Source organism: Pteropus medius, unplaced genomic scaffold, assembly GCF_902729225.1.
Source record: "Pteropus medius unplaced genomic scaffold, Ma_sr-lr_union100, whole genome shotgun sequence".
NCBI classification, from domain to species: Eukaryota; Metazoa; Chordata; class Mammalia; order Chiroptera; family Pteropodidae; genus Pteropus; species Pteropus medius.
This window is the reverse complement of record NW_024351735.1, coordinates 275,893-289,044: the sequence shown is the minus strand read 5'-3', so window position 1 is coordinate 289,044 and position 13,152 is coordinate 275,893. Positions and strand designations below refer to the sequence as shown.

Below are 13,152 nucleotides of genomic sequence, written 5' to 3'. Positions count from 1 at the left end.
TGTCTGCTCTATAGTTTTACAGACCAAATATTGCTAATTATATTCCTCTCTTCCTGATAAAGATGGTAAAATATAGCGAATAATGGAGGGTAAAATCACCTCTCTCCTCACTCTCCCTGGTACCTTTTGTTCGTTTGTGAAGGATACCTTGAAATACATTGGAAATGGACTTTTCGTTGGAATAATAAAAAAATTGAACCATTCCTTAATTATCTATAGTAATGATTCAAGAATAGCATGCATCTTTGAAATCCCCAGATTTCTATTGTCAAGCTTTTTATTTAATTCATGAATATGGTCCCTTATTACCCAGTCACAATACCTTCTATTATTCATCGAGTGCCAGTTTTGTGCCAATTCCTTTACCTAGATTATTTATAATCTCCACAAAAATCCTCTAAGACTGCCATTACCTCTGTTTTCTAAGTGGGAAAATTGAGCATCTGGGTGGTTAAATGACTTGCTCAAGGACACAAAACTAGTAGGAGATGGGATTTGAGCCAAATATATCTCCAAAGTACAAGTCATTTTGACTGTCTTTTACTGTTACTCCTAAAAGCCATGCTGAGAACAGTGAAATGGTCTAAAAACATGCCTAATTTTAAAACAGGCAGTGAGAGGCAGGAAAGGTCTCGAGTGATTCAGAAACTGAATGATCGGTTGTTCAGTATTTCTATCAGGTAGAGGAAAAATCAAGCAGAATTAGAAGAAAAATTTGCTTAAAAGTCAAAGCAAAATGTTCACGTGGAGGAAATGAAAAAGGCAAAGGAAAATAGAAAGGTAACACAGGACATATGAAATGAAAGTAAACAAGGGCACCTGAATCTCATATGCAAACGGTAAAATAGAAATTAATAAGGAAGACAGGGATTAAAAATCACAAAGCATGAGTCAATAGACAAGGAAAGAATCTGGTGTAAAGATGGATTTTTTTTTATTAGAGAGTAAATAGAATCATCATTCGCTTGCCATATTGGTTTTGCTTTTTCTGTCCTGATAATATCTGTGATAACATTATTTAAATCAAACTGCTTTGGGCTGAGTCTGAGCACTGCCCGCAGTATTCCCAGTGATGTAAGTGAGGAGGAGTTCTGACACTTAATGCCTTTATAGTCTCAGGACTGAGAGCTTTGGATTCATTTAATCCATGCACCTAATGGTGGAGGCATCATTTTCAGCTTCACTTTCAGATAACTGTGAAGTTTCATAAGTGAATATGAAGCTTGTTACATAAAGGTGTTACAAACCAAAATTAAGACTTGTTTTACTCCTAATTCAAAATGATAAATTTCGTAATGCTTTATTCTACATTTTCTGCAATTTTAAACTATCTTTCCATTTCTTCAAAAGTATAATGGCAATTGGACATTTCAACAATGTTCTTCGGCGTAGCAATTAGAGTAGAATTTTAAAAAGAATGGCACCTGATCTGTACGATAATATATATTCAATTAGCAATATATAATTTTTCATTAGGAACAAATATGACACCTTTTTTTCTTCTTTGCTGCATATTATGTCTAGAAAGTATAGTCAATATACACATAAAATGTAATTTCCAAAATAAATAATTTTATCAATTACTGGCTGTTAAAAATTTGATATCTAAATTGAGTTGCACTGACGTGACTCTATATCATAATCTTTGAGCCTTACTGGAAAATGTATTTTATTTAATGATAATAGATTTTCTCTTTAATTATTTTTAAATTAATTAATGATAATTACCCTTTTATAATTTTATTCTATTTAATTACACCCAGAAAGCACTTAACTTCTTTGCTGTTGTTTATTAAACATGAAAGTTTAGTAGATTCCACCGTATGTTAAATGAACTCTTCCTTTTAAGAGAATTTGAGATTAAAGGCTGCTTAGAAGGAGGAAAGATAGATCTAAACCTTTCTCCCTTTTTATCTTTCATCCAGCTACATCTACATCTACAACCGGGACAAGCCATCTTGTAAAATGTGCAGAGAAGGAGAAAACTTTCTGTGTGAATGGAGGCGAGTGCTTCATGGTGAAAGACCTTTCGAACCCCTCAAGATACTTGTGCAAGTAAGAAAAGAAATGCTCTGTGTGGCTTATGTCCTTAACTGCTACTTTCAGATGATTCCATGTCTCATGATGTATTGTTGCTTCTTTTTCCAATTTTGTTGCGTTCTGTTGAATAATGCTGTTTTATTTGTAGAGTGTTTTGAAAAGTTCACACCATTTGTCATCTCTTCTGTTATATCCAGAATTTTTTTTTTTTGCTTTTTTTTGATGGTTTTTTTTTTTTTGTCTTCATATTTATAAAGTTGCTTTCCTCGTGGTTTTCCTCATTGTTACCTAGAAGAGATGTGCAAATATCACAGAGGCCTGTAACTTTTGATACCTACTTCTCCATCCAATGTGTGAATTAAACTGTATGATAATGTTCCTTTTTACCCCAGTGATCACCTGCAAAACGAATAGGACAACTAAAAGAAACAGAAGGGCAGAAGATGCTTTACTGACACAGCTGTTACACTTGATATTAGCATAGCATTTCATGAATATTTTTAAAAATGAAATTTAGGTTGATCTTCCTAGTGAAAAAAAAAAAGCAAATTGCATGTGTTTGGAAATGAATTTAGTGTGTGTAGCACCACTGTATGTAGAAGGCAGAATGTTCTTTCATGCACCATAGTTATTTATAGATATATCTAGAATGATGCTCTTTCCTATCACTTGGAGGAGTTAATGCACCACGAAGAGGTATCAGTTATTCTCTCTCAATAGGCAAAATAAAGCAATGATGTTATCAGTACATTAAATATTTAAACCTTGTAGTTAAAATTAGTAGGTCTCATTAAAAAGCACGTGTTTATTGTGCCATGCATTTTAATTCTACTCTTGATTTTTAGGCTACGTGTGGTATAGGAGCTCATATGATTTGATGTGGTAAAAGATGTTTAATGTCTTGCAGAAATGATGAAAAATACATGTATTTTCCAGTTGACCAATAGCTGTTCTGGAGTAGCAATGCTTGTCCTAAATGAGAAAAAAGCATGCCATCATAAAAATTGTCTTCTGCTAGAGAATATTAGCTTGTGACTTAAAAGTTGACAAAGAAGAGCAAGTTTGTCAGAGAGTTGAACTCATAGAAAGAACAATTAGTAAGATGAAAAAAAAGGCACAAGAAAAAGAAAAGAAGGCCATTTCCATTTTACATCATGTAGATAGTATACAAATATTTATGTGCCAGTTCTAAGAAAGCCTTCATTGCTTTTAAGTAATAAAGTACATCTTGAAAGACACATGTTTTAAAATCATAACACCAAACAAAAAAGTCATTTTGTAAGAAATATTTTTCTGCTCCTTGTGCTGTTGTAGATGTGGGCCATCTGAAGAGTGTCTCATGAGACCTCATGACTGAGAACAAGTATCTCCCAGAACTTTTTTGCCCTCAGAAACTCTTCTTTTAAAAGAGTAGAAGCAGTTCCAAGAGAAGACAAGTTTTGGTGGTTGTACACCTGATTTTATCAATCAGACAACTTATAAAAGTAAATATAATCTGTTAGAGTGAATAAAAGACTAGGAATCACAAGAGATATTCAATTACTAAGCATCTGTTTGCTAGAGATAGGTAATAGTTATAAGCCAAGATAAAATTAATATGTAAAAGTCTTTTTAAAATTTTAAAACAAGATAAAAATAAAATAACATGTAGAAAAAAAAATTATTTCTTCAGATATAAATTATTTCACATGATTATTCATGTTCATTGTTTTTAAATTAATCTTAGTGACTCACTTTTAGATCACCGGTATATTCAGATCTATATACCTCGAGCAAAGCATTAAAACTGGTTGGTTTTAATCTTTGGTTCTAACAATTTGCTATGAATAAATCACAAACATGGTGCTCCCATATTTATCACAGGGAACTGAGATGAACAACTTTTATAGTTTTCTGTCAGATTCTCTCAGATCGAAATAGAAAATACCAGAAGCTAAGAATTATAATCTGTAAAATACGAGGTTCATTTATTATATGGTGAAATCTTGTCATTCTGTCCTAATCTCGGGCATACAATCTAATTATGTTTTAATAAATCTCCTTGAAAAACATTAAAATTATAGTTCCTTAAATTCTTCTCCTTTTTAAACAATTGTACCCATATTATCTACGTCTCATATTTTTACTTCTTTAGAAAAGCATCTGAGACCACTATATTTTAATTATAATAATGAAACATGACCATTTTTCATCATAGCCTTTGCAAAGATTTATAAGCTGAGTGAGTATATATGATAGTTTCCAAATACCTCTAAGGAACCAGCACAGTTATTTTCCACATATTAATTTCAGCTATTCTGTAGCCCTCCCACGTTCTATACAAAACATGTAATTGCATAAGTGCTGTTCATTTTTTCCATTTTGGTGTTGTGCCAACAACTGCAATTTTTTTTAACCCACACAGTTTTTCATTAAATTTCAAGCCCAATCCAGAAATATATATATGTATATATATATATATTTAATCTTGTAGTGAAATGTTTGTTATTCGTCTAATATTATTAAGTCATCAAACTGTGAATGAACACTTTGTATCCCCCAAGCTCATTGTCTAATGGGTTGTGCTTGTCTTCCAGTTCTGAGAAAATTGACATCATAATTTTATTTTATTTTATTCTTAGTTTTTGGTAATTAGAATCTTTCAGAAAAATGTTACAGCTTATTACTGGATCTTGTTGGAAAGAAAATCTTTGACATCTATGATTTTGATAACTCTCTTTTTGGACCATGTCTTTATCGATGCCAGTACCTTAAAGGGAAAATTGGAATATATTTAACCATCGAAAATAATTCAAGTCTTTTTTGTTAAACAAAAGTGCATTTTTAAAAAAACCCCTGTATTAAAACCATTTTTGAACTGAAACAAAGACACACAATATACCATGTCTTAGGATAATGTATTTTTCACTAGACCACTTGAATAGAAAGAGAAAATGTTAAAATGTTGCATTGGCTCATCATAGTCCTGTATACAAAGCCAGTTCATAGTTTCCATATGGTCTATCTGTCTAGAGCAAAACATTGCTAAAGCATGAGCTACATCATTGAAAAATCAGCTTTATCCCTGACTAATGACATGACTCAGAAACACCACAAGCATGAAAGTTTCCAAGTAGTCTCTTTGGTCACCTAATCCACTGATGTCTTCTTGGGAGTTGAAGTAGAAGACTTTATAGCAAATCTCTTTTGTCTCTTGGTTTAGAACAGGGTATCCCAAACGGATTAACCACATAACAGTTAAACACTTCTCTGAGGAGAGGTTTGCTGGTTACTTGGACTTCTCTTTGGGGATCGTGTGGGAATTTCAGCGGTAGTTCTCATCTTTTATATTTCCCTTCTCTCTACAGTAATTTAAAATTTATCCTGGGAGGAAAAAATAGTTACTATTTCAGATTAGATAAAGATGAGAAAAGAATCATTTTATCTTTTACCCTCTGGTGCTCTACATAGTCAAATGGTTCAAAGAAATCAGATAATTTGAACGTGACTGTCCAATTTTTTTTCTTTGCCTTTTCCTCTCATTCTTGTATGTCTGTTTTCCTGAACAGTTTTAGTAGATAGCTCTTTTGGAAGAAGTTAATGTGACTTTTTTAATCTAAAAATGATTTTATATCAGACCATATTTATAAACCCATTATGTTGTCACATGGACAGATGTGGCTTCCCCATGAGGGGATCAGAGTTTTTACCACCAATTTGGGTGAACAACCCTGTCAGTTCAACTCTCTGGACAATATTTTTATTTATAACATATAGTTAATATGTTCTCCAAATTTCTTCCCAGGAAGTCAGTGAAATTAAATGAATTCATTTCTGCTAAAGTACTTCTAACTCTGTCGAGGCAAGACTTCTTTTTCCTTATAATAAAAAGTAAATGGTAGTATTACATTTTCTTTTTTAGACATTGGAAAAATATATACACCTGTCTTAACAGACTGTGTTACCGTGTTTAATCCCCAGTTCTTCATCTTATTTAACACTAGCACTTTTCATTTGGTTTAGTGGGGCCACCAGCTAGCTTTATAACTTTGCATTTGACAGATCAGTTAATATATCTGATTAATATATTTTGTATATGCAAAAACAAAAAAGAAACAAATCTTGGGAAGATGGGACTGCCTTCAAACATGAATTTATGATTTTTTATAATTAATTTTTATGAAACTATGTATTATATATAAAGACCTATATGGTAGTTTTACAGGAGACATGTGTGAAAAATACATAACTGGAAGATTAGGTGACAATAAATATGTTATAATAAATTAAACTCATAAGTGAAAGATTAATTAACATTTGTTTATAGAACAGCTACACCCATGCCAGGCCTTTTTGAAAACACAGAGAAGATATAAGGCATGGTCTCTGGTCCCTGGGAACTTAAGTCTGTTTATGAAAATGAAGTACCTAAAATAGTGAATCAATTAGAGTAATATATCCCAAGTGGTACCGTACTGATTATTATGGTAATGAGAATTTAAAGAAGGAAAAAAAGATTGGAATAGTTGGAGAAGACTTTATAAAAATCATTTATGGAGTCTTTTCTATATAGCAGGCAGGCATTGAGGTTGTAATAATAGTTTTTGGGAGACACGGTGACATGCATATCTAGACCAGCAGCTCCATTCTGAGAAGTAAAACAAACAAAGACTGAATTAGGCATTAGAGACAGTTTATGAGCTCTGAAGGTCAGGCAGAGGACTGTGGACACTGAGTTGGCTACTAAGGACTCCTAGTAATTTCTGTAGCAGGAGAGTGATACCATAAACATAGTAGATGTTTAGAGCGGAGAAACTTCTGTACAGGCTAGAGAAATTTGGAGACTATATAAGATGCAGAGAGAAAGTCAAAGACAGTGGTTAAGGTTAAAGTTTTATAGGATCCTGGCATAATATTAATGATGATGACAATAATATTTATAATATTTATTAGCAGCTGGATTAATATAATTAAAAGGAGCATGATGATTCAAATTCATGATTGTATCCTGCAGTCTCATCATTTTGGCTATAGAAAGATAAATTTGGAATAAATAAAAGGAATCTATATTGTGTTAGAACTTATGGTCCAAAAGAACAGACTGGTAATTGTACTCCAACTCCAGCCTTGGAAGAGTACATTCTTCAGAGTGGATGTGACACTTGCCTATAGGCCTTCTCTGTTTTTAAATGCTATAATATTTAAGAGATTCGGAAGCATTTGTGAAAATGAGTGGGTGGGACTCGTGTCTTACAGATCATCAGCTCCTCAGAAGACCATGTTTTCTATTTCGTCTGTGTGCCTCACATGTCTAGGATCCTGTTATATACTACTAGGTATTTATTAAATCATTTTGACTTTCACTCACTAAGATTGATTAAAAGAAATCCTTTTGCTTTTATGGGAACCAATTTAGGTGCAGTTTTACCTAAAATCAGGTGCACTGATTAAATATGCTTAATAGCTTTGCTCCCTCCGTTCTAAAATCAGCTAGGGAGCCTCTTACATTTGCTGAGCTCCTATGAGACAGACTCTGTGCTGGTGCTCAGTATGTAGTGGAAAAAAAACCATGCTGTCTCTGCCCTCATGGAGTCTATAGGCTATTGTGAGTAACAATCATATTTCAAGTAATTAATTTAATTATAAATTATAGGTGTGCTGAGTGTTGTGAAGGATATTTAGGGAACTAAGAGAATATATAATGGGACCTCTTACTCAGAGACTGTGAAAAAAAAATGTCAGCTCTTCCCCTGAGAGATATATAGTCAATTTAAAATAAAATATGCATTTTTGAATTATTTATATTGAATGATTTAAGTAAAAAGAAATATTTAGATGTTTCATCAAAAAACGTGGCTGGTGGAATAGATAAAACTATAAAATTCCAAATTTACAGAATTTAGTCTGATGAGACAGGAAAGAGCATTCTCCAGAGAGGAAAATCTCACCACAAATTAGCAGTCAATATGTCATTGTGCCACAAATGATGTGGAGATGTATGGGATGTAGATTGATCCAATATCCGATTGAATTGTTTGACCCCGAACTTACAGATACATCACGTAGAGTAAACAATGGCAAGGGTTTTAGTCTGCAAATGAGCATTTCAGAACAAGCTGTGCAAACAGAGCATTGGGAAGGGCACCAAGGTTAAAGACAGATGAGTTAATTCATAAACACTGGCATCCTCATTATTGGGATTCTGTATCTTAGACACTGAAAAACAGCAGTGGAGAGCAAGGACAACTTAGATTTTTTTCCCCCTCAGTATTTACCCATGAGTCCAGTGTGGCCACTATATGTATCCTGTTATCTAGTGGATTGAGAATTAGTCTCCAGATCATAATAAAAAAGAAAAGGGTTGATACATACTAGCTGAATGATGATGGGGAGGTATAGGGTTGTATCTGAAGGAAATGCTTTTGGAACATTTTATATTTAATATTTTCTTTAATGATGTCGAAGAAGGCATTCTCTTGAGGAAATAAATGTCTTATGCAGGTGATGCCATAAAAAAAACCACACAAATTAGAAAAGCATATATAAAAAACTCTAGAAATTTCCCTCAAAAGTAGATAACAGAATGAGTGTCATCTTGGAAAAATGCAGACTAATAATAATAATACGTTTGGGAAAGAATAATCTACAACACAGATACTCAATCAGCGAGTGAGTGAGGTCTAGCCAGAATGCTGAGCAGGCAAAAAGGTGCAAAAAGTCAGCGTTTGCAACATAATACTGTAGAAAAACAGACTAGCACTCTTTGAGCTAGTGTACACACTGTCAACTCTAGTTTGTACAGAGCGAGAGCAAAAGCTGAACGTCTAATATTTAAACCCACTGGTATTCCTCAGTGTATATATTCGTTGGCATTTCCATTATTTGATATTTATAGACACCAAAGAAATTGTTTCAGATATTGTACAATAAGAAGGTAATACCAGAACTAGTATTGAGAGAGAATGAAAAGATAGTAGGAACTCTTTTCTAGTCAAGGCATTTTAAAATTGTAGAGTGATGACTAAAGAAAGAAGAAATATCAGATATGGACCTTGTTTCCCTTCTCCTGTCCGGTCAAGGGAAGGCCTGATGAAAATTAATAAAACCAAGAAATAAAGGAAGGAAGAGAAAAGATGTCTAAAGATGGTTTATAAATTGACCATACACTTATAAAACCATAAAATCACTTATAATAGTTTATAACATTAGCAAACCCTAAATAACCAGAAGTTTCCTGGGGGTCTGTAATTATATTTAACCATATCTAGCATCCCCCACCCCCTGCAAAAATGAGAAATGATTTATTCAATTAGAATACAAAAAATATACAGAGCACTAAATTAATTCTCAAAATACATAACTTTATGATCAATTACATAGTAAATACATCAGGATATTCACAATGTATTAAGGATATTATTAAGGACAGTTTTTATTTTACTGATGCTGTGTGGAAGTCTTGGTTAGTAAGTAAATTGTACTGCTTTATCAAATCGTCGGTAAACTGATATTTCAGTAATAGGGTTGAAATTTGAGGTAACAGACTTATTGTTAAGGAGTTATAGAGTTTTCAAATTTCAAACACAATGTTAAAAGTTTCTATTTAGGGAGGGAGTCTATGAAGAGGCTACTGGGACCTCTTATAAAAAAGTTATAAAGGAGTCTGCAGAGAAGAGTCTGTCATAAACTATGAAAATAAAAGCCAGAAGTTCGATATTGACCTGTACTTGGCAAATCAATTGACTGTATGAAAGTCTCTTTGATACAGTTCTTTATCGGATTCTGCAGTCTGATCCTATCTTAGGCTCAATTTAACATTTTATGAGAGTCCTTTATGAGCCGGGCACTGTGCTAAACATTAGAGATACAAAATGATCAAAGTACGGTCACTCCTCACAAAAAGATAATCACAACGCAGATAGATAAGGGCAGTGAAAGGGATAAGTGCAGGGTGCAATGCAGGAGCCAGAGAGGGACTCCTCACCCCAGGCATGGAAGCGGGGAGATGGGGAGCTGCAGGTCAGGGTTAGTTGGAAGAAGCGATGCCTAAGTTCAGACAAAATTGTCAGTTTTCATTTCATTAAGAACTAATTAGAACAAAGATCGTTTATCACATTATGAACAAATAGTAAACTTTAAAAGAATTATATTTATACTAATCTAATCAATGAAAACAAATGGTATGTATTTTTTGAAGCTACAATAGGGGCTTGATTGTTATTCAAACAGATTCTTCGAAGAAATAAAATTCCTAGAATTTGCTCAGTCTCATGCCAAAGCAGATTGTTCAAATCAGATTAAATTTACCCTGCTCTTATCTCCAAAGAAAGTGATAGATAGATCAGATGCTTAACATATAATGTTAATATAGAAATATGTCAGAAGCCAGACAGTCTCCCTGTTCTTTTAGAAGTAATTCCGTAGAATTTAATCAGTTTATAGATCAGATGAGTTTTCATTTGCATATGCTTCCTCTACACAATCAATGAAGTGTGTACTTTGCTTATGCAGAAACTGTCTCAGTTTCCACTTCCTTCCATTTGATGTGGCACCAATTCTAGATGTCCACAAAAATTACATGATGACTGATGTTGCTGAACACTTGAATTGTTTAGAAATAGATATTTGTTTGTTTTACTTCCATAACTGTCTTTAAAAGCCATTGAATCAAAATGTTTTTAAAGAGTTCTTGAGTCCTTTCTGACTGGTGATGTATTTAGAAGAAATGGTGTCGGGGTCTTCTCACATTGATTCCATGTGTTAGGATGAACTTCATTTCTCAGAATATTTGTGGTAAAAGAAACCTTTGATAATCACTTTCCTAAATCCCTTCATCTTATCACTGAGGAAAACAGGCCTGATGAAGCCCAGTGGGCGGCCCCATCCCAACAGCAAGATACTCTGGTGCCAGGCTGAGGACCTTAGTCACCATCTTCCAAAGTCAAAGTCTCTGACACCTTACACTTTAATGTACATACAAATCTTTTGGGGATCTTGTTAAAAATGAAGATTCTTATTCAGTAGTTCTGGACCGGAGCCTGAGGTTCAGCATTTCTACTAACAAGATCCCAGGAGATGCTGGTGATGTTGGTCCATGGACCACATTTTGAATAAAAAATAAGGCTTTCCACTAAGAAAATGTATCTGAGTGAAGGTCAACATTAGTGAAAGGATAGTTTTGATTCAGAGAGAGTTGGTAATCCCACCCCCCCAAAAAAATTTGCATACCTTAAAGATCTAGTGTTACTGCACCAAATATTCTGTATCATCTTATGACAGAGATAAACCACTATGCTATAATGCTAGTTTTCTAGGAAACATCATTTTAGAAGTTCATACTAATTAGAAAACTGATGGAGTAAGATTTTGATCTTCTTTACCTAGTTGTCCTGTGCCCTCTGATCTCAAAACTTTCATCTAAGACGTATAAATGACGATTTTCTAATAAAATACATATCCCTCTCTTAAGGGATTCATGATTCTTCAACTATTTGTTAATTATATGATCCTTAAAGAAGTTCATTTCTGAACTCAAATGATGCACCCAAGCTTTCTTGCACTCTCCCTCCCTCCCTCCCACTGTCTCTCTCTGCCTCCCTCCTTCTCCCCGCCACCACATACGCACATACAGTATTCACATATCTCTTATACCATGCTCTTTGTATGAAACAAGTTGATGATTGTGTGATCGATATGAGAATTTTAATTTTTTTCAAGAAGGTAAACAAGTAACATGAAATGGTCAATATAGAATATATCTTTAATTCTGGAATTACCTGCCTAATTATAAGGTATGTCTATATGGATTTTTAGTCCTGGTTCAGAAACAAATGCAGAAATAAAAACCTCCAATACTTCAGAAATTATTATGTCAATTAAGTATTTGGAAAGTAGGTTGCCATGTATTTTTCTTATATATCCATGAAGACATTCTTATTGAAGCATATAGCATGACATCTTTACGAGAAATGACCCAACTTCACATGTTATATTTCTTATTTCTGTATTTCTCTAGGTGGATCTTTTATTTACTGCAGCAAAAATATTCTAACCAAAAATAATCAGTTCAATTATATAAAAGTGTTGTGGAGCATTCAAATGGACTATATCAATCAATACAAGATGTTTATTGTTAAGCTTATTTATATTATTTTTAACTTTCATTTGTACTTTAAGTTTATACAAGTATGCAAGGGAATAAAAATTGGCAACTTCCAATATTTTATCTTGCAGGCAATTTTTCACGAAATAGGAGAATTAGATGTACCAAATCACATGATAACTTTTTTTGGCATTGAATTTGGCTTTAAGGGAACTAAAAAAAAAATCACCCTTGTATTAGTAAAAATAAATAGTTTTATTCACATCTCTTTAATGCCAAAAGGTAGTGTTTATTTCTAATTTACTCTGGAGAAGAAAGGGTTGTGTGTAAATCATGAAGCATGTGCTATCAGAACTAAATTATATTAGGTAAGTGCTTTGCATGATAGTTATGGTATAGACGAACTATTAAGAATAGTCATAGCTATGGATCTTGAGCATCTTTAAGTATATTTGCTTCCTAGAACCTTTTGATGGCACAGCTTATTAGAACATGATACTGGGTAGAGTGAATCCCATCTGAATTGCTTTAGTTACTGGAGTAACAACTCAGAAAGAGCAGTCATAAAGGACTTCAATATTTAGGCACAACAACCCTACTGCATGACCTCAAAACAATATTATATCAAGATTCTAGAATTTTGATAGGTAAATGTATATGAGTAAAATGTAAATTTTATACTATTTCAAAATGGTTTTACCTTAAAATCAAATTAACATCTATCAAGTACTACTATAGAATAGCTTTAATTTTTAAAATGTATTTGTCTTTGATTTGGGGTAATTGGATGAAGTGAAATTTGTTCTAATAATAAATCTGCCTCTTTCAACATTAAAAATGAGACCTAATTGGTAATATCTTTAAAAAAAAAAAAAACAGAGAATGTAGTTTTTTTTGTCAGTACTCACTAGAGTGTAAAAGTGCTTGACTTCTATTATAGTTTGATGATTTAACGTATAACATAAAATTACTTGTGAAATAAGTACAAATTGAATATCTATAAAAGATAAAGCTCAGAATCATTTAAAGAA

The 13,152-nt window shown here is 33.1% G+C and overlaps 1 protein-coding gene across 10 annotated transcripts in view; it reads left to right on the top strand.

Annotated features, from left to right (window-relative positions):
* NRG1 (neuregulin 1) overlaps positions 1–13,152 on the top strand; it is a 955,597-nt gene that overhangs the window by 918,005 nt on the left and 24,440 nt on the right. For 8 of the 10 annotated variants that reach the window (XM_039846418.1, XM_039846424.1, XM_039846423.1 and 5 more), the window contains one exon: positions 1,926–2,055. In XM_039846418.1, the coding sequence (XP_039702352.1) occupies positions 1,926–2,055 (130 nt within the window). Of the gene's footprint in view, positions 1–1,925; positions 2,056–13,152 lie in introns of those variants that run through there. The other 2 variants (XM_039846430.1, XM_039846429.1) reach the window with 2 other exon arrangements.